We start from the raw sequence: 18,650 nt of genomic DNA, 5'->3' as shown, positions 1-18,650 counted from the left end.
CCAGATTTTGTGCCTATCTCCAAGAGCTTAGCCCACCCCCCTCAATTTAGCACCTCCCATTGGTTTGTTTATGCAAGAAGCTGCCTAGTGTGCTGGCTTTTGTGAATCCCATTCTGAGGCACCTCTCTCCTCACATTTATTCCAGGGATTGAAGATGCTTAACCTAGGCTTTGTGAATTCCAGTGATTTTCTAAGCACCTAAAAGTTAGGGATGGTGACACTCAACACTGACATGCATAAGTTCCTTTGTGAATCTAGCCCAAATGATTGAAATAAACTGGGTTCCAGAAACCACAGTTCTCATTAAACAGGTGTTGTGGGTATAATCTCACATAACAGCATCAGTGCAAATCCAGTTAACATTAATAGGAGAATTAGTCATGGGCAAAACAAAACCATTTTCAAAAAACGTTAAGAGAATAAACTTTATTTTATGAGTGTATTCTTCTATGAAATTAATAATTTTATTAGATTCACAGATATTAACTTTAATTCATAATTTTTATAAACACCATGTTGCTTACAAAAACGACTCTGAAAATGTGAGACATTGTGAAATGTCAGCTGGCAAAGCTAGCAATTCAGAGATCATATGGCTGCTGGCATAAGGGGAAACTTACAACACTAAATAAAACCACCTCTTTCTATGCTCCTTATTGAACAAGAAATGATAAATTAGTTTTAAAGTTCATAGACTGAATTTACATTAACCTATGCAGTCAAACTCACTGGAGTAACGGATGGACTAGAAACAACACAAAGCGAAATGGTCATTTTGCTATATTACTTTCTTTGTTATGTTCTAAATCAGTAATTTCCTAATAACAGATTACAATGACTAAAGAAAGAAAATATTAAAGCCAAATATTTAAACACATTTATTTAAAGAACACCACCTTTAAAGCTGAGGAGCCCTTAACAGCTAAGCTGGGGAAGGTACATTTGGAGTTTTACCTCGTCCTCCTGTTTCTAGAAGTAAAGCAATATTCTGATCCCTAAATAAATAACATAACCAAGTTATGTTTCCATAAACATAAGGAAAGTGGCTGAGATTATGTACAATGTATTTTCAGCTTCTTTAGAAAAAATGATGGGATTAGAGAGAGAGATTTAACAATATCATACTACCATTCTTAACATACTTGCATCACGTCTCCTTATGGCTCACTTATGCTTTTAATTTACAGTAGATTTTACCATGAGTAGGACTGCTTTTCCAGGTCTCGTTTTCAACGCTGCAAAATTACTACTAAACTAGTTTGCCCTTTTACAAACGGGGGCCTTAGGATTTATAAAGTAATGTCTATAATTGTCCCTTTAAAGGTGTTTCCAATGGCTTCTGAGAATACCTGCAATATATTTTTCATGGTCCATTTGAAGTACTGCTTTTTTAGCACTTTGTTAACATTCTTAATCAAAGACAAGTTATATCTCCACAGGGTTGGATCCTTAGTGAGAAATTTTTTAGGTATGTTTCCTTGGAGAGGGTCTCTGCAATGATAAGTAATTGCAATGTCCCTGGAAACTTCTAGGCTGCCTCCATAGGCCTTTAGAACAGAGTGGACCGAAGTCTGAATCACTGTCCTTGGATCAACTATCATTTTCGTAGGACTGAAGGTCCATGGTCTATCAGGCTCTTTATAAATATGCTGGAGTATGTTGACCCCTGGTACAGCTCCAGGATGAAATGTTGAATGCCTCATTCGAAGAATATACAGTTTTAGGGAAGATGTGGTTCTCAAAGAGGAAAATGCCAGTCCCTGGATTTTGCTCCTGAAGGCTGCTCATCATTGTTTTCCAGTCCAGGTGTTTAATGGGCAGAATAATTTCATCAATATCATTAAGAAGCACAAACTTGCTCCTGTACATGTTGTGGTAAACACAATCATTTAGAGCAGTGATTTGTCCATAGTAGCCAATGTCTTTGGTATCCATAGAAAAATGCCAGTAAGAAGAAACGTTGAAGTACGAAGTAATTGGCCAGGGAATTATCTCAACTATTCCTTCTGCAATATAAAATTCCAAGGCTTTCTCCATCAATTGACTGCAGCTGTTCTTATAGATAATAACTTTCTGTGCCCCAAGAACTTTATACATCTCAATACTCTGTATAAATTGTAAGACATTGTTGTAATTTCCAAACATGGTAGAGATGCACACAGTGAATTCAACAGAAAGGGTCTTGTCATCACGGTTTTTTATTTCAAACCTTGGTAGCTGGACAATATTTCCTTTAGGGGACCAATGAATTGACACATAGTTTGGATCACAGTTTTGGGGCCCCACACAAAGTAAATCTGCTGTACCATAAGGGAATCCAAATAGATCTGAATGAACATCTATTGCTGCCCTTTCCACAGATACCTTGCCATCAGATTGACAGCAAAACCAGCAATAAAGATCTCTTACTTCATCACGGTGTACAATCCCAAATTACACGAGTGAGGTTTATTTGTCTTTTGTCAAAGTGTGGTGCTATTATAAATGTTTTATTATATTTTAATGCTGTGATTGTATCCCTGGCGATCTCACCTTGACAGAGGTCAATCGGCCCTGTCAACTTTGATGGGAGAGAATTTTGTGTTACCCAATAGTACAAGAGGGAGTACAGAATCAGTACGAAAAGGACCATCACAAAAAAAAAGATTCTTCCATAGCAAGACATTTCTGCATTTAAGTTCTAGGTAAGTGTCTATGAGAGAAATGGGTTAAAGTTAGAATGAACATTACCAGTTAAAAGTAGGAAGTAAAAGTAGATATCGGTAATTACTTTACCAGTTAAAAAGTAGGAAATATTTAAACTGAAAGCTAATCTACTCCTGCACCTACATAACAATCATTCTTGATTGTTGTTGGGGTTTTTTTTGGAAGTTGTTCCTCCTCCTCAGAGTTAGATACAAATTACTGATTAGTTATGTTTTCCATCTGCAACTTCCACCTTCAATCCTCATCCTCTCTCATGGACATGCTTTGTGTGGAATTTCTCTATTTTTTCCCTAGACTCTGCACTTGGTAATTGGCCAGGAAATAAAGGTACCCACTCCTCTAATACAGACATTTCACATTAAACATTTGAAATCAGTCTTAAATGTATAACATTGTAAATTCTGCCTGCTGTTGTTCCGTGGCTTTTGATGGTTTTGCTTCCTGATACAGGGTGAACATTTGCGTTTATTCTAACTTGAATATTAGAAAGGAGACCACAAAAAATAGATTAGAAAAGGAGAGAACCACTGTCGAGTGAGTTTCCTCTCCTCCTCCCCAGATTTATTTTTTAACTGAAACCCACTAGAGTAAGTGCTATGTTAAAAAAAAAAAAAAAAAAAAAAAAAAAAAAAATAATCTCTTACTAAATATGAGTTACAAGTTTCCTCACAAGTTAGATATTTTCTTATCTTATCTAGAGTAGGGATGTAAAATAGTAAATGGTTAACCGGTAAGCATTAGTCTTACCGGTTAACCCAGGCTAACACTTAACCCCCAACCCCGGGCAGGCTGGAGCAGCCCCAGCCCAGTGGGCCTCGGTGGCCGGCCAACCCCAGCCGCAGCCTTGGGCTGCGCCGGCCGGAGCAGCAGCCCCGGGCCGTGGCAGCCGGCCCCAGGAACAGCCCTAGTCCTGCTGGCCAGAGCAGCCCCAGCCCCTCTTCCTTTAATTGGTTGACCGATTAAACAATATAATTTTAATTGTTTAACTGGTTAACTTTTTAAACAATATTTACATCCCTAATCTAGACTAGTTTATTTTAGAGCCTGAGCATCTACACAGCAGTTAAACAGCCCCTTAGCCCGAGCTTTGCAAACCCGTTAGCTGGCATGGACCAGCCACGGGTTTTTAATTGCAGCGGCGACATATCCTCAGAGTACATTTCCCAGACTGGAAGAAGAGCTCTTTGTAAAACCAAAAATTTACAAAAATCTTTTACTCTGAATTTTAGACTCTAATTTCTTCAGATTAACCAAGTCTACTAACCTTATGTCCAAAAATTATTTTGATTCTGACTTGTTTGAGAGGACCTCATCCATTTCGCTCTTTTGGACACTAGGTATTGATCACCTGACTTGTCACTAATGAGCTTCTCAAAATATTACTGAACCTGAAGTTCTTCCTGTTGCAGAAGAGGCATTGCTGTTCACAGAAATCTGCCTGTAAGAAATGGCCAATTACTTTATTGATTAATTCCCCTTTCAAGGAAATTGGGTGGGATAAGCATAGATTAATTTAAGGATTAATGAATCACATCCTTGCTCTCCTAACACCATGTTCAAAGATCAGCAATTAAGAGACTACTGCAGGAAAATAAGCCTACCTGAAGAGAAGGTGCAAGTGTGAGATCAGTGACTGAAGAGAAAACTGGCAGAAGGAAAAGTTTGAAATACGGTTACTGTGTATGTGAAAATGACTCCATACTCTTATGCTGCTGCTGTACACAAGGTATTGTATCTGAAAGGGAAGTAGGGATTTTTAACCACTCCTTGATAATAAGGAGGACTGCAAATTAGTTTTCTTATTTAGGTCTTATAGCCATGATATAAAAATGGTTTGGGCACATTTACATCTAAACATGTTTATGTTCACATTCACTGCAGCTATCATTTATAACAGTGCCTAGAAGTGTGCTACAGAAAATAAGAGATTTAATTTCTGCCCTAAAGATTTTACTATCTAATTATTGATAAGACAATGAGTGAGAATAAGAGATAAAGGGGGTTATGAGAGAGAGGAAATGTAAGAGTTAAATCAATTACTTAGCTAGGTTATGTTTGTATCTTGATGGCACAATTAAATTTCTAAATGTAGATGGGGGTAGGGGGAAGAGGCAGAGAAAATGGGAAAGAGGATACCCGAAATTAGGGGAGGCTGGAAGGAGATGTGCGGTTGGTGGCTGGGGGAAAGGTAGAGACGCGGAATAGGAGGAGGAATGCAGGTGGCAGGGTGAAGTAAGTAACATGGAAAATCAGCTGAGGACAATAAAGGTAAGCAAATTAAAACAAGTGGCAACAGAATTGATATGCTACATCTAGAGACCTAAGAATAGTGTGATTATTGTCTTATCGTTCCCATGCGCTCCCCTTATCTGGTTTTCTGTAACCACCTGTTGTCTCTTGTCTAATACTTTGATTGTAAGTTCTTAAGGGCAGAGATCATCTTTTTGTTATATGTCTGTATGGTGCCTGGCACAATGGAGTTCTGGTCTGTAACTACAGCTACTAGTGTTATCACTATACAAATAAGTAATAAAAGGTGGTTGAGATGGAATCTGGGTCTAAGGGAGGCTGTTTTCGTTGTTAGTTTTTTTTTTTTTTTTAAATAAAGAATTTATTTATTGATATTTTGGGTCATTTACAATAAGACATTGTGACCCAAGAACCTCTTCATGCTAACTGGCAAAGGTATGCAGAGGTGTTAAAGGAATCTCCTGAGTGTGATATGAACATTCTAGTTCACCAAAGACCACAGGTCCCGGCTTCCAACTGTCCCCGGGGGTGCTCAACCCCAAGCCACACTCCTACTCCACCCCCGCCAACTCTTCCTGCCCCTACTCCACCTCACCTCTTCCCACCGAGTTCAGCCTCCTCTCCCAGGGTGGATTTAAATCACTTGTCAGGAAGACTCTAGTTAATCATGGATTCCACATAAAAGTGCATTCTTGTTGGTTCTTATAACCTTAATACATATTCTTCACAATCCAGAGATAGATGTAGGTTTTATTTTTAGAAGGTACACACTATACATTTTTAAAGTGATTTATTTTGAAAACTTTTCAGATTAGTTTTATAGCTATATCAGAAAATGATTGTTTGGTTATTTCATTTACGAAAGGTAACTGAAGCAGATATGAAGTCATTGGGAGGTGAGCTATCTCCAATTCAACGGGTTAATCATTAATATTTGGAGGATTTTCTTGCCATGCTGTATTAGGAGGAGAACATCACCAGACAGACATTTAATTTGTTTTATTTAACTAAAAAACAACGTTATGTATTCTGGATTTTTTCTTCAACAGCAAACATATAATATTTTAACAAAACAAGCATATGAATTTTTGAATTTAATTAGACATTCAAGTTTTTTAAAATCAGGTTTGTTTTTGTTAAACTTGTTTTTAACTAAAATAGTTAAATGAAATATTAAAAAAAAACACCACACAAAAATTAAATTGACTGTCAGCCAGGTGAACATGAGAAACTTAAAATATTGGCTTCCGCAACTAACTCAATTGTCTTCACCTTCATTTTCCTGTTTGTCATAATCTGGAAAAGAAAAACAAGCTTTCCTGCTTTTTCAGGTCTCAAACGATTTTCTCAATTTGGAATGAATTAGTCCAAAGGAAGAAAATATTCTTTCTACATTGGCAGAAGAAGCTACTGCTGTTAAAAGTGAGATTATCACTTCAACAGTCTCTGAATCCAAGTGCTTAAGTGACTTCCACCAGTTCACTGTTGTGACTTTCTTTAAAACATCATCAGCAAACATACATTTCTTGAATGGTTCACCCTTAGCTCTGAAGTTTATTATAGTTGGCATTATGGAGGGATGATTGCTGGATGTCCATGTCATAGCCAACTCCTCTTCTTCAGCAGTTAAGGTTTGACCCTGGTACCGAGTATTGAGAATATTTGCAAGAAATGAGCTGGAGATAGTGTTGGTGTCACTAGGCATAAGCCTAGGTAACTCGGGAGGGTGGAAGGCCACTAAGTGTCAATGAAGCCTTCCTGCACTAGGCCTATATGAACCAAACTTCTTCCATGTTTAAACTCTAATCAACCTCAAAAGCCAGGTGCAATTGGAATATGTAAGCAACCAGTTATCTGTGTGCAACCCCCTGCTCACACCGGTATCAAGCGGTAATAATGAGGCCTGCATGTTTCTGGCTGAAGGGAAAAAGGACAAGATAACGGTTTAAAGAAGTTACTAACATCCCAGGGGGTCCAGCCCATCACAAACCCTTCACTAAAAATGCCCCAGGCAGCACCTCACTTAGTATATTTTTAGGTCTTCAGTCTCTGGAACGCTACACTAAGGCATCATTATGAACATCTGCCCCCTACCAGAGCCCACAGCCAGGGCAACCGTATTTCATTTTGGCCAGGGTACTGAGGTAGCTGATCTAATGGAATCAGCACGACTAACTGACCCTCGTCCACCAGGAGGAGCCTACTAACCAGAGTGCAGTTGCTATATTCAGGCCTAAAAGTCAGTCAGGGACGGCTGAAGGAACCAGCTGGCCGGACGGCTGCACTACCACCGACCCCACAATCTGCCCCCAAACGGCAGGAGCGATCGCTAGCAAGAGCCCCAGCATCAGCAGCTCGTTTACTGAGCAGGGCCCCACACCCAGCACGTAACAGCCTGACAGGGCTCAGCCTCGCAAACCCAGAGACTCACTCAACAACACGCAAGAGTCAGGCCCCAAACCAAGCACCAGATTGGCGCCAAAGAGCACGTGCGCGTGGCCTTCTCTTCGTTTTCACCCGGCCCCCGACGATTAGTGCTACCAACCCCCTCAACGTCATTAGGGCGCTTCGGCCACCCCCCCCCGCGACCCAGCCGCTAACGTCCCGCCTCACCTCTGCGCCTCCCGGGGCCTGCAGCCGGATCCCTTCCCAGGCAGGTGCAGCGCCGCGGGCGGGCGGGACGGGAGCGCAACAGCAGGGTCGCTCCTTCGCAGCCACGTCTCTCGTCTGCGCCCCCTTTCGCGCGAACAGCATCGGCTTCTGCGGGACAGGAGAGAGTGCTCGTCCTGATTGGCTGCTGCTGCCCAGGAGGCGGGGCAGTGCGGAAAGCAGCCAATCGGTGGCAGGTCCTCCTGGCGGCGGAATTGAAGTTCCGCTGGCTGGGGCCGCTTTGTTGCTAGGGTGACCTGTCCCGCTTGGCTGAGGAGCGGGGGGACCCTGCCGGCTCGGGGCGCTGCTGGCTGGGAGGCAGCTGCCGCCAGCCGGGCTTCGAGGAGCAGGTCGGTCTCCCAGCCGCGCTTGGTGTCGGCGCCTGCCTCACCGCCGCTCGCCCAGGGAGGAGCTCGTCCGCGCAGGTGGGCTGGGGACTGGGCGGGTGCGGGGGAGGGGAGGGGAGGGGAGGGGAGGGGGGCGGGAGGACGTGGCCTGTGGGGATGCAGCGCAAATGGATTGGGGGATGGGCTGGGGGTGCGGGGGCCTAGAGAGAGGTTTGGCTGGGGAGCCAGTGGAGTGGAGGATGAGGCAGCCAGGGCAAGGTTGGGGGCATGGATGGGTCAGTCCTCAGTTAGAATGTGTTTTTAGGCTGCATTCAGTGGTGCACTCTAGCTCCCATTGAACCATTGTCAGCTTGGTCTGATCAGCTAGTTAAAGTGGGGTTATGGAGTGGCCCCAGAGGTGAAAGTAAGCCGGTAAGGTATGGCGTACTGGACTGGCTTCCCCTGGCTGGCGATATAAAGGGCCTGGGGATTTAAAGCCCCACCCCTTCCGGTTGAGGCCCTGCCCCTTGCTCAGGACTCCGGCATACCCGTCCTTTAAGTTACTTTCACCCCTGAGTGGCCCAAAAGTAGCTGGAGCATACCAGTGAATCCTGCACCAGATGGGGTAGGATCAAACCTTATACAAACAGCGTCTGTATCCTAGAAGTACTTAGAAGATATTATAGCTGTTGGTGAAGTCTTGTAAGACTCCACCAACCAATTTTGAATCTACCCCTACCACCAGGGCTCTGATCTGCCCTTCCCCCACCCCCACTTATTAAGTTCTGGCTCCATAAGCCAAGACAAATACGTTATATTCACTTGTGACAAATACTTTCACCTCAGTAGTTCCATACTATTAAAGGAAACACTAACCATTTTGTTGAACCCAGCTGTAAAAGATCCCAGTGTAATGTACAGCTGTGAAATATACTGGAAAACAAAACTTCTGATCTTATTAAAGGGGCATTGTGAAGTTATGAATTGTATGTAAACAATTTACTGACCTGTGTTAGATTTTTAAGTTGTTTTAGTCACTTAATTTATTTGTCACTGGTCTATTTGCTTTTTATATGTCACTTAGTTTCTTAGTAGATTAACATGCAATAGCAAGAAGCTGTAGGATTTGGGACTTGAAGAAACTCAGCCCTAACCAGTGATGACTGTTTGGGTCACCTGTATGTCTTGGTCCAGTCCTCTGTAAAACTTAGAAGCTGACTTCCAACGGTGAAAGAATGCCTCTAAACAGAACACACATGTAGGCAGGGCACTTCCTCCAATTCTTTTTTTTTTTATCTGCAGTTTCTAGTCCACAGCCATCTCTGGGCTGGAATGAGAATATCCTTTACAGCCTCCATGGTGGAGTTTGGAGCTGTTTCAGAATGTGACAAGCTCACGCATTAATAGATCGTATCTATAAGAAACATCACATCAAACCTCTACAATTTCAGATACCTGGTATAAAAATTTGTGCAGTTTATCTGCACTGTGACACCCTCTTTCCCCCCCCGTACACTCCAGGTGTGTAAAATAAAATAGAAATAAAAAAGATTCCAGTTTAGTTTCCTATCACTTTTTACTATGAACTCCAAAAGTAAAGCCTTGGCTTGAAGAGGTTTAATTAGCTCTTCAGTACTCAGCTTTGCCAGGGCATTTGTCTGGGGTAGTATGTTACCTTTTAGCAGATCACTGCACTGTAGGAAAGATTCCTCTTGGAAAGATGAACCTTCCCTCCCATACTTCCCCCCATCTTTTTTCAACTCTACACTTAAAGCCTTGAGAGAACAAAAGGGAGATTGGGAACGGGCTTCCCAATGGATAAAGGCAGCCTAGAGTAAGCACGTTCTAAGTGAGTTTTTCCTCACCCTTTCCAATGTGCTAATCTGGCCAGTTCTCTCATCTCTTGTCTAGTGGGGGAGCAAATTCTGACCAGTTTACTTCTACCAAAACTGATTGCTGGTCCAACGACAAGAACTGTTTGTGGGGCATAAGATGTACTCATCAACATTTGCAACCAGCATTAACAGATTCCTTATGATTGAAATTCTAAGACCCAAGCATTTTCTGAGATTTAAGAAGTAATAGGAAGTGTCTTATTCCCTACTACAGAAGGAAAAAAGAAAATGAGTGACATCCATTTCATGAAAGTGAGGAGTAGCTTCACATTTAGAACCTGGGAAAAGCAACTTGTATGAAATTTAGTTGTGGTCCTTAGGTTTCCCATTAGATTCCTTCCTATTATTTCCTCAGACAAATTCCCATCAAATCCATAGTGCTGTAGAAATTGGACCTTTCCTGCTTTTCTTTCTGAGGAACATATTGACCTTGAAGAGGGTGAGGAAGATGTTCAAGTGGGGAGAAATGTTTGTAGTTAATAGAAATTTTCTTTTTACATTTGATGTAGAGAGGGATGGAAATGTTACAGACTAGGGTAAAATTCTCCAGACAACAACCAACTCGTCCATGCTGATCCTTGCCTAAGAGATACCTCCATTGGGCACATGATTATGTCAGGCTTTCCCTAACCCTGAATCGCTGAAGTCAATGGGTACTTTCATAGAATTTAAAGTCATAAACATCACTCCTGACTTCCTATGTAACACAAGCCAGAGAATTTCACCGAGTGCGTCTTGCAGTGGAAGGAATTATTTTTCTAATGATTTCTATGAGCCCAGGATCAGACCCCAAATGTCTAAATCCTGTTTAAGGAGTATGAAGGAAACATGCCTTTGACATTAAAAGCCAGTGTGTGTGTTTTGTGTTTATTAAACATTCTTATTTCTTTTGAGGGTCACGTGGTCTGGAAGTCATAGAATCATAGGACTGGAAGGGATAATGCCGTTTCAGATGGTTCAACCCTCGAAAGGTGATCTAGTCCAGTCCCCTGAACTTATGGCAGGACTAAGTATTATTTAGACCATCCCTGACAGGTGTTTGTCTAACCTGCTCTTAAAAATCTCCATGATGGAGATTCCACAACCTCCCTAGGCAATTTATTCCAGTGCTTAACCACCCTAACAGTTAAGAAGTTTTTACTAATATCCAACCTAAACATCCCTTGCTGCAATTTAAGCCCATTGCTTCTTGTCCTATCCTCAGAGGTTAAGAAGAACAATCTTTCTCCCTCCCTCCTTGTAACAATCTTTTATGTGCTTGAAAACTGTTATGTCCCCTTGGTCTTCTCTTTTCCAGACTAAACAAACCCAGTTTTTTCAAGCTTCCTTCATAGGTCATGTTTTCTAGACCTTTAATCATTTTTGTTGCTCTTCTCTAAACTTTCTCCAATTTGTCCACATCTTTCCTGAAATATAGCACCCAGAACTGGACACAATACTCCAGTTGAGGCCTAATCAGTGTGGAGTAGAGTGGAAGAATTACTTCTTGTGTCTTGCTTACAACACTCCTGCTAATAAATCCCAGAATGATGTTTGCTTTTTTTGCAACAGCGTTACACTGTCGACTCACATTTAGCTTGTGGTCCACTATGACCTCCAGATCCCTTTCCGCAGTACTCCTTCCTAGGCAGTCATTTCCCAATTTGTATGTGTGCAACTAATTGTTCCTTCCTAAGTGGAGTACTTTGCATTTGTCTTTATTTAATTTCATCCTATTTACTTCAGACCATTTCTCCAGTTTGTCCAGATCATTTTGAATTTTAATCCTAACCGCCAAAGCACTTGCAACCCCTCCCAGCTTGATATCGTCCACAAACTTTATAAGTGTACTTTCTATGCCATTATCTAAATCACTGATGAAGATATTGAAAAGAACCGCACCCAGAACTGATCCCTGCGGGGACCCATTCGTTATGTCCTTCCAGCATGACACTGAACCACTGATAACTACTCTCTGGGAATGGTTTTCCAACCAGTTATGCACCCACCTAATAATACCTCCATCTAGGTTGCATTTCCCTAGTTGTTTGTTGTTCCCTAGGTCATGCGAGACAGTATCAAAAGCTTTACTAAAGTCAAGATATACCACGTCTACCGCTTTCCTCCCCATCCACAAGGCTTGTTACCCTGTCAAAGTCATGGGCTTGTCTCTACTTCTGGTCACAGACAGATCTTAACAAGGGACTACAGAATTTTATCTCTTTATCTAAAGCCCCGATTGTAAGAAAAAAAGAGAGAACAACCTCACATAGATTGGAAGTTTGGAAGGATTTTCCTTTTTCTTTGCCACACATTTTGATCCTGTCACATCTGCTTTATAAATAACTGTAGTTTATGCAACTATAAAGTGTAGTGTCCAACTATGTTATTGTTTAATCACAAACAAAGCACAGTTTGATGTACTTGAAGTGAGACGTTCTAGTTCATTGTGTACCTCAAATCTACTCTTGACAATACATGGTGTTGTTAACAATCTGACAGATTCACAACCAAATGCATTTGTTTGTTAAACAATTTTTTTACATTAAGGTATTTAATTAGTGAAACAATCATTATCAATGTAACAAGCTGAAATACAGCAACTTGATACAAGACTGAGGTAACAAAATACTTTGCCAAAAACCTAAAGACTCCCACACAAGGGGTTAAAAGTTCAGTGGTTATTATGGGTGAGACAATTCACAAAAGTTATAGAAAGTCTGTACACAAATGGCATGCAGTGGGCTGCTGAAAAATACGGCCAAAAAATAGCGCAACAGTGTTCACAAGAAACAAACTAATATAGAAATTGGTTTACATTGTAATGCGACAAATGGATTGTATATTGAAAACTTCTGTCGATGCCTTAATTGAGTGCTAATTGGACAAACATGCATTTTGGCACTAAATTACTTTAAAATTACACACACTAATAAATTAATAATAAATATTGCCTGAAATATATCTAATATCTTCACAAGTCTGAAATTAGTCATCCTGAAAAATAGACTAAAAAGGCCTGTTTTTACTAAACAGCTAAAGTCTTACTTTGTGACTGATAACACTTACAAGATTTAGGATATCCTTTCATAGAGGTGATATTTTAATCAGTACCAATATGCAATGTCTATTATTTCAACAGGAGCTTTTAAAATCACATTAAAGGTGCCAGATACTGAGTCCCCAAAAAATCAGTAATTAGAATTCATACTTTTTGTATTTAACATTAATAAATTTATTTAAAAATGGATTAAGCTGATGCCATCCCTCTACTGTTCCATCATTCACATTCATTTTATGTTTTCAAATGCTACACAGCAATACCACAATTATTGTGATACTCTGCAAGAATTTTAAGATATTGCACAAGGCAAAACTACACAATTGCCATGTTCAGCTCTGTTTTACATAATACTATCTACTCTGCAATTGGTGATCAGCTCAGGCATTCATTTTACCAATTCTTTAAAAACGTTCAAAATGCAAATTACTGAAGGTCTCGAGTAACATTGTTTTGAGGGTTTTGTTATATATACACACACACACACACACTTACTTTCCATCCATGGCACTATGAGAGACTCCTGGATATCAGAGTCACTATTGTGTGTGTTCTCTCATTCATGCCACAAATACTTTAGAGCATATCCTTCTTTCACGTTTGAACTCCTATCTTTGTAGGGGTTTACTACACAGGTGAAGGGACCTGGAGATGTTTGGAACTTGTGTGTCATAGAATCATAGAATATCAGGGTTGGAAGGGACCTCAGGAGGTCATCTACTCCAATCCCCTGCTCAAAGCTGGACCAACCCCAGCTAAATCATCCCAGCCAGGGCTTTGTCAAGCCGGGCTTTAAAAACCTCTAAGGATGGAGACTCCACCACCTCCCTAGATAACCCATTCCAGTACTTCACCACCCTCCTAGTGAAACAGTGTTTCCTAATATCCAACCTAGACCTCCCCCACTGCAACTTGAGACCATTGCTTCTTGTTCTGTCATCTGCCACTATTGAGAACAGCCGAGCACCATCCTCTTTGAAACCCCCCTTCAGGTAGTTGAAGGCTGCTATCAAATCCCTCCTTCACTGCCAACTTCTAAAGGGCTTTCTTTGAGAAAGATGATGTTTTCTAAGGATGAAAAACCTCCCTGCCCTGAATGGAATAACACCTAAAATGTTCAACAAGGCTTTGAATTCTAGAAGCCCTCAAGATCTAAACAGGTTCCAGCTTTTGCCATTTCTAGCCTATCAGTTAACTGTGAGTGTCACCTTGGTCCACAGTCTCAGTAGCCACAACATCCATTACTTAATTTGAATTATAAGCACGGTGGAAAAAAATGAAGTGACAATTAGCTGTTTCTCCCCTTTCGCATTACATCTAAAAATGGCTTTAGACATCTCCTTAGCCTCCTAATATGGATGTCAGGTCAATGACTGTTACAATTTTAAATTAATTTTATATTTAACAATGACCAAATTGTTCTCTTATTAATGGGGTAACTGAGCATTTGCAGATTGTTTTGCTGCAAGGATTTCAATAGGATTTGTGGAACAAGATCCCTGCACAGGGGAATCACCCACATCCCACTAGAGCAGAACAAGATAGATGTAGTTGTTATGGTCTCACCTGGGCATGATTAGTGTATAAAAGCACTATATAAGTACGTTTCAGAGCTTTTGCATAACCATTGAAATTAGCTGTGTTAAAAATTCTGTTCTGACAAATGAGCGTTTTAAACTTCGATGCTTGAGGCCACAATTTACTTGTACCTATACTATCCTCATCCTCCTAAACACTCATTTGGTTGGCAGTCTGGAAAATACAAGTACACTGTTAAATGTTGGCAATGCATTTATTAGTCCCTCCTATTTTTAAAATTGTTACAAGACCCTTTATAAATCTTTGCCAGCCAATGCCCATGATGGCAAAATGCATACTTATTTAAGAGAACAGTTTGGTTTCTTGATCTGTCACCTTCCAAATTTATTGTACCAGGTGGGCCACTTTACATTCTAACCAGTAGTCCTGGAAGTTCCAAAAACCTTTATGATCCATTGGCAAAGTGGGAATTCAGTATGCTTGAATACATGTTATGTATGTGGAGGAAGTGTTGTCTTTAAATACAATTGAAAAAGTAACAGCATTGTATGCGGCATTGCATTCTAGCTCTGGCTTAAACACAGAAATCCAAGGACATTTTAGCTACAGGCACCACTCCAGCAGCTCTATTTTATAAGAATTCTGCATAAGGGGATGGCAAGTTAGATCTTCAGCCTTTACCCCTAGCATTTGAGGGTTTAGGTCAGACATATAACTTTACAATAATGCCGTTTCAGATGGTTCAACCCTCTGGATGCTGCAGATAGATTAGATATGTGTACAGACACACACTACATGTACATGCACCTATGAATTAATTTGAATGGCAGTCTAGAGAATACCTGCATCCTCAGAAATAGTCTAAATGTATAACTCACCTCTCACCACAACCATCCATGCATCTCTCTGTCTGGGAGTATAATTCAGAAGATTTCATTTTCAAATAGTTGGGCAACAGTAACATGCTGACGACAGAATTTCACCAGCATCATCATTTTAAAAATCCTGTGTCAGATTTAACTATTGAAAATTCCATTCTTGGATATACAGATGCTGTTATCAGGTAACTACTTCAACTAATTTTTGGATTGCTAAAAAGGCAAAAAGATATTTTTTGGCCACTCCTCTATCCCACTGAAGATCTCTTGAACCATCAAAGAAGTCTGATGTCAAATCTGTGTGAATTCTGATACTTGCCCTGTCTCTCCCTACAGGAATCAGTAGGAACTATTTTTCTTGTCACATACCAAGTTTCATTCTCAGGATTGTGACACAGACAGTTAAAAATCATTTTTATAGTCAACAGAAATTCAGCATTACAAGTAAGGTATTTTTGTAAGATAAATTAAAAAAAAAAATCTGCTGCAAAATCAAGATTATGTGAGATCAGCAGAATATCCCAATGACTGGGCACTTGTTTTGATGTAGGACTCTGTTCATCCAAAATTATTTCTGGTCTTTCATGGTCTGCAAGCCTGTGGTCGAATCACAGCACTCTCCCACCTAGCTCACCATTTTGGCCCATTCTTGGGGAGCTGCAGAGTGAGGGTTTTTAATGCCATGACCAATGCATCTGAAAGCCTAGCTGAAAGTGAGGTGGGAGCTTCATGCAATGATTCATCCTTGATGGATGAAAGCCTGAACACTGACCAGCAGAGGGATGTGACTAAAATGTGAAGAATTCTGAAATCAAGGTGAGAATAGCAGAAAGCTCTGACCAGCAGGTAGTGCTAAGGCACACCTGGGAAAAGAGAACCAGGAGGTTTCTCCTGGCAAGAAGGGTCTCTTACATTCGGTTCATTTCCTCTTTCCAGGATACTGGGTTGGTGGCTCCTGGTATACCAATCAGTCCTGCCTAGATCTCACCTCCATCATGATTTCAGAGGAACAGAGGCCTTCATGATAGAAGTACTAGTGGTGTTATTCTGTCTACCAGGTGATGTGTGTGCACATGCAGGTGCTGAGTGGGATTGGATCATCCACATGAGAGTGGAAAGTTCAGCCATTCTGAGGAGTCAGGAGGTGGCTGGGAAGATCCAAATACCTCCATCCATGGAGCTAGGGATTTTAGATGAATAGCACCCATTGTGAAGGGGAAAATAATAAGGCCAATTTATCCTTAGGAGTAAGAAAACCCAAGAAAACCTGTAACACAAAGTGAATTTAAATAGCAATGGACCCTTCACTCGTCCTTTAAATTATATTTAAAAGCACCACATTCAAGTGAAAGAAATACTAAATTAAACTATTTATCTTGTGCCAAAATACACATTTCCCAAATAGCTCAAATGTGAACTGCAGAATTGTCCAGAGATTTGATACAAAATCTGAGGCAACCACATTGCCAAGCAACTCAGTGCACTTAGGTTATAAAAATGTTGTTCCACAATTTTCTATTCTAATTGACACTTTGCAGCAAGTTAACACTGTCAATCATTTTGTGCATTAGAAAGAATTGAAAACCCAACATGGGCTAAATGTTCTTCAGTCACATAAAGCAGCTTGACAATAAAAAGAACAGTTTAAAAAAGAATAGGCAGAAGATGTGATGCACGGTTTGTGGTCCAACATTAGTCCAGGGCAGTTTGTGACCACAAAGTTAAAGTCAAGGTTTCCAGGATCCTGCATCAGTCAGGACGCATCTTCAGTCTGTCTAAATTGTCTACTTATGTTCAGTGCATGAGACTATATCTGGTCCTAAGGACAACATTCACTTTCTGCTTTTAAAAGCTGTGTCAAAATCACTTTCAAGTTACATAGAAAAGTGCTGAAGTAATCTCGTCTGGGGCAGCTGGCTCACGTTAGGGAGCTCCTTCTCCTAAGGGAAAGATATTCCCATCCTACAGTTTGGCACTTGAAGTCACACCACATACTGATGCAAGTTATTCGAATGACATAAGGTTAGCAGGTACCTGGAAGAGAATGTAAATTAGTCAGCAATGTAAAGTTCCTGTGGCAAGGGGAAACTGAAGTGTCAACCCATAGTATTATTATTTCCATTTATTGCCAAGTGCCAGCAATGCAATCAGTCCCTTAAACAGGCTCTGCATGAGGCTGACTCTGCAAGCTAGTAGCAGGACATTGTACCATAACTTCGGAGAGAAAAACATGACATAGTAAGGGGCACTGAGACTTATGGCTAGAGCTGCACAAATTCATCATTACCAGATTTTTTGTGGGTATCCTAGAATTTGAAATCTTGCCTTTCACATGTGTTGCAAAACTTTGGTCAACATGCAAAAAGGGTTACTATAAATATGCCCTGATGAGCTTGTCTGTGTATCCTTGAGGTGCCCATACCGGCTAGAAAGCGGCATCCTCTATGTAGGGTTTTCCTGGAATGTAAGGGAGAAACTGGTTGGAAAAGACATTTTCATGGCCTTACCTGAGGCCTGTTGCTTTTGCATGCATCATCCAAATGCTTGTGCCACAGTATTGCATGAAACCTTGACCCAGACTGAAACTTGTAAATATTGCCTACAAAATTAAAAAAAAAAAAATCAGGATTCCTCAGGTTTTGACAAACAGACACTTGGCTTTGCTACATTATAATCGTTTAGTGTAGAAGCCAAAAGTGTAACATAAATGGGAAAATTAATTTGGTCTTCAAATACCCAAACTGCTCCTACCACACACAGCAGTCCCTGGCAGGGAGGATGGGCTATGAGGAATATGTGCCCAGCACCCCCCAGGTAGGAGGTGGAAGATAGTATGCATATTCAATAGACCTGAGAGGAGCACATGGCAGTAAAAATAAACTGTCATAGAAACAAAGACAGTAAGACCAATCTGGGCATCCACTCCAACCTCCTTCGTTTTATACTTTGTTTCATTCCTACTAGCGTTTATATACCTCACCCCTGAATCATTTTCATGGATGCACTATTGTTTGCAAATTTAGCTTTTCCAGTGTCCACTTGTTGGTCTCTTTCATTCCTCAGGTTAGCATTGTCCTTCCCTGAATTTTCTCTTTAAGTCAGACTTATTTCATTCATTGTATTCTACAGGAGAGAGATGCAGCATGTGCAGCTCATGTTCATCACTACCTCTCATTGAAATAAAGAAAGACGTGAAATGTTAGGAGAACTTCAAAGTTTTCTGTAGAGACTCCCATGATGCACATTGATGCTAGGAACTTTTTGAACATTTGAAGTATCTGCTGAGTGATGATGGTTAAAAATCTAAGTAAATGGTTTTATAAATACTTCAATGTTTGGAGAAGCCTCATAAATCAGCGCTTACAGT

At 40.7% G+C, this 18,650-nt stretch overlaps 1 protein-coding gene and 1 pseudogene across 2 annotated transcripts in view; both read right to left on the bottom strand.

The window, feature by feature from the left end:
- Positions 1-509: 509 nt before the first annotated feature.
- Positions 510-2,632, bottom strand: LOC112107481 (annotated as a pseudogene).
- Positions 2,633-14,508: 11,876 nt separating this feature from the next.
- The window catches only part of RALGPS1 (Ral GEF with PH domain and SH3 binding motif 1), a 298,888-nt gene continuing 294,746 nt past the window's right edge, over positions 14,509-18,650 (bottom strand). For both annotated transcript variants that reach the window (XM_026657362.2, XM_026657365.2), the window contains 2 exons: positions 17,791-17,882; positions 14,509-17,317 (listed from right to left, as the gene is read on the bottom strand). In XM_026657362.2, coding sequence (XP_026513147.1) covers positions 17,288-17,317; positions 17,791-17,882 — 122 coding nt within the window. In that variant the 3' untranslated portion in view covers positions 14,509-17,287. The remainder of the gene's footprint in view (positions 17,318-17,790; positions 17,883-18,650) is intronic.

The sequence above is a fragment of the Terrapene carolina genome, unplaced genomic scaffold, assembly GCF_002925995.2.
Source record: "Terrapene carolina triunguis isolate 2854851 unplaced genomic scaffold, T_m_triunguis-2.0 Scaffold238, whole genome shotgun sequence".
Lineage (NCBI taxonomy): Eukaryota > Metazoa > Chordata > Testudines > Emydidae > Terrapene > Terrapene triunguis.
The sequence above is the reverse complement of the archived record's forward strand: the minus strand, read 5'-3'. Positions and strand labels throughout refer to the sequence as shown.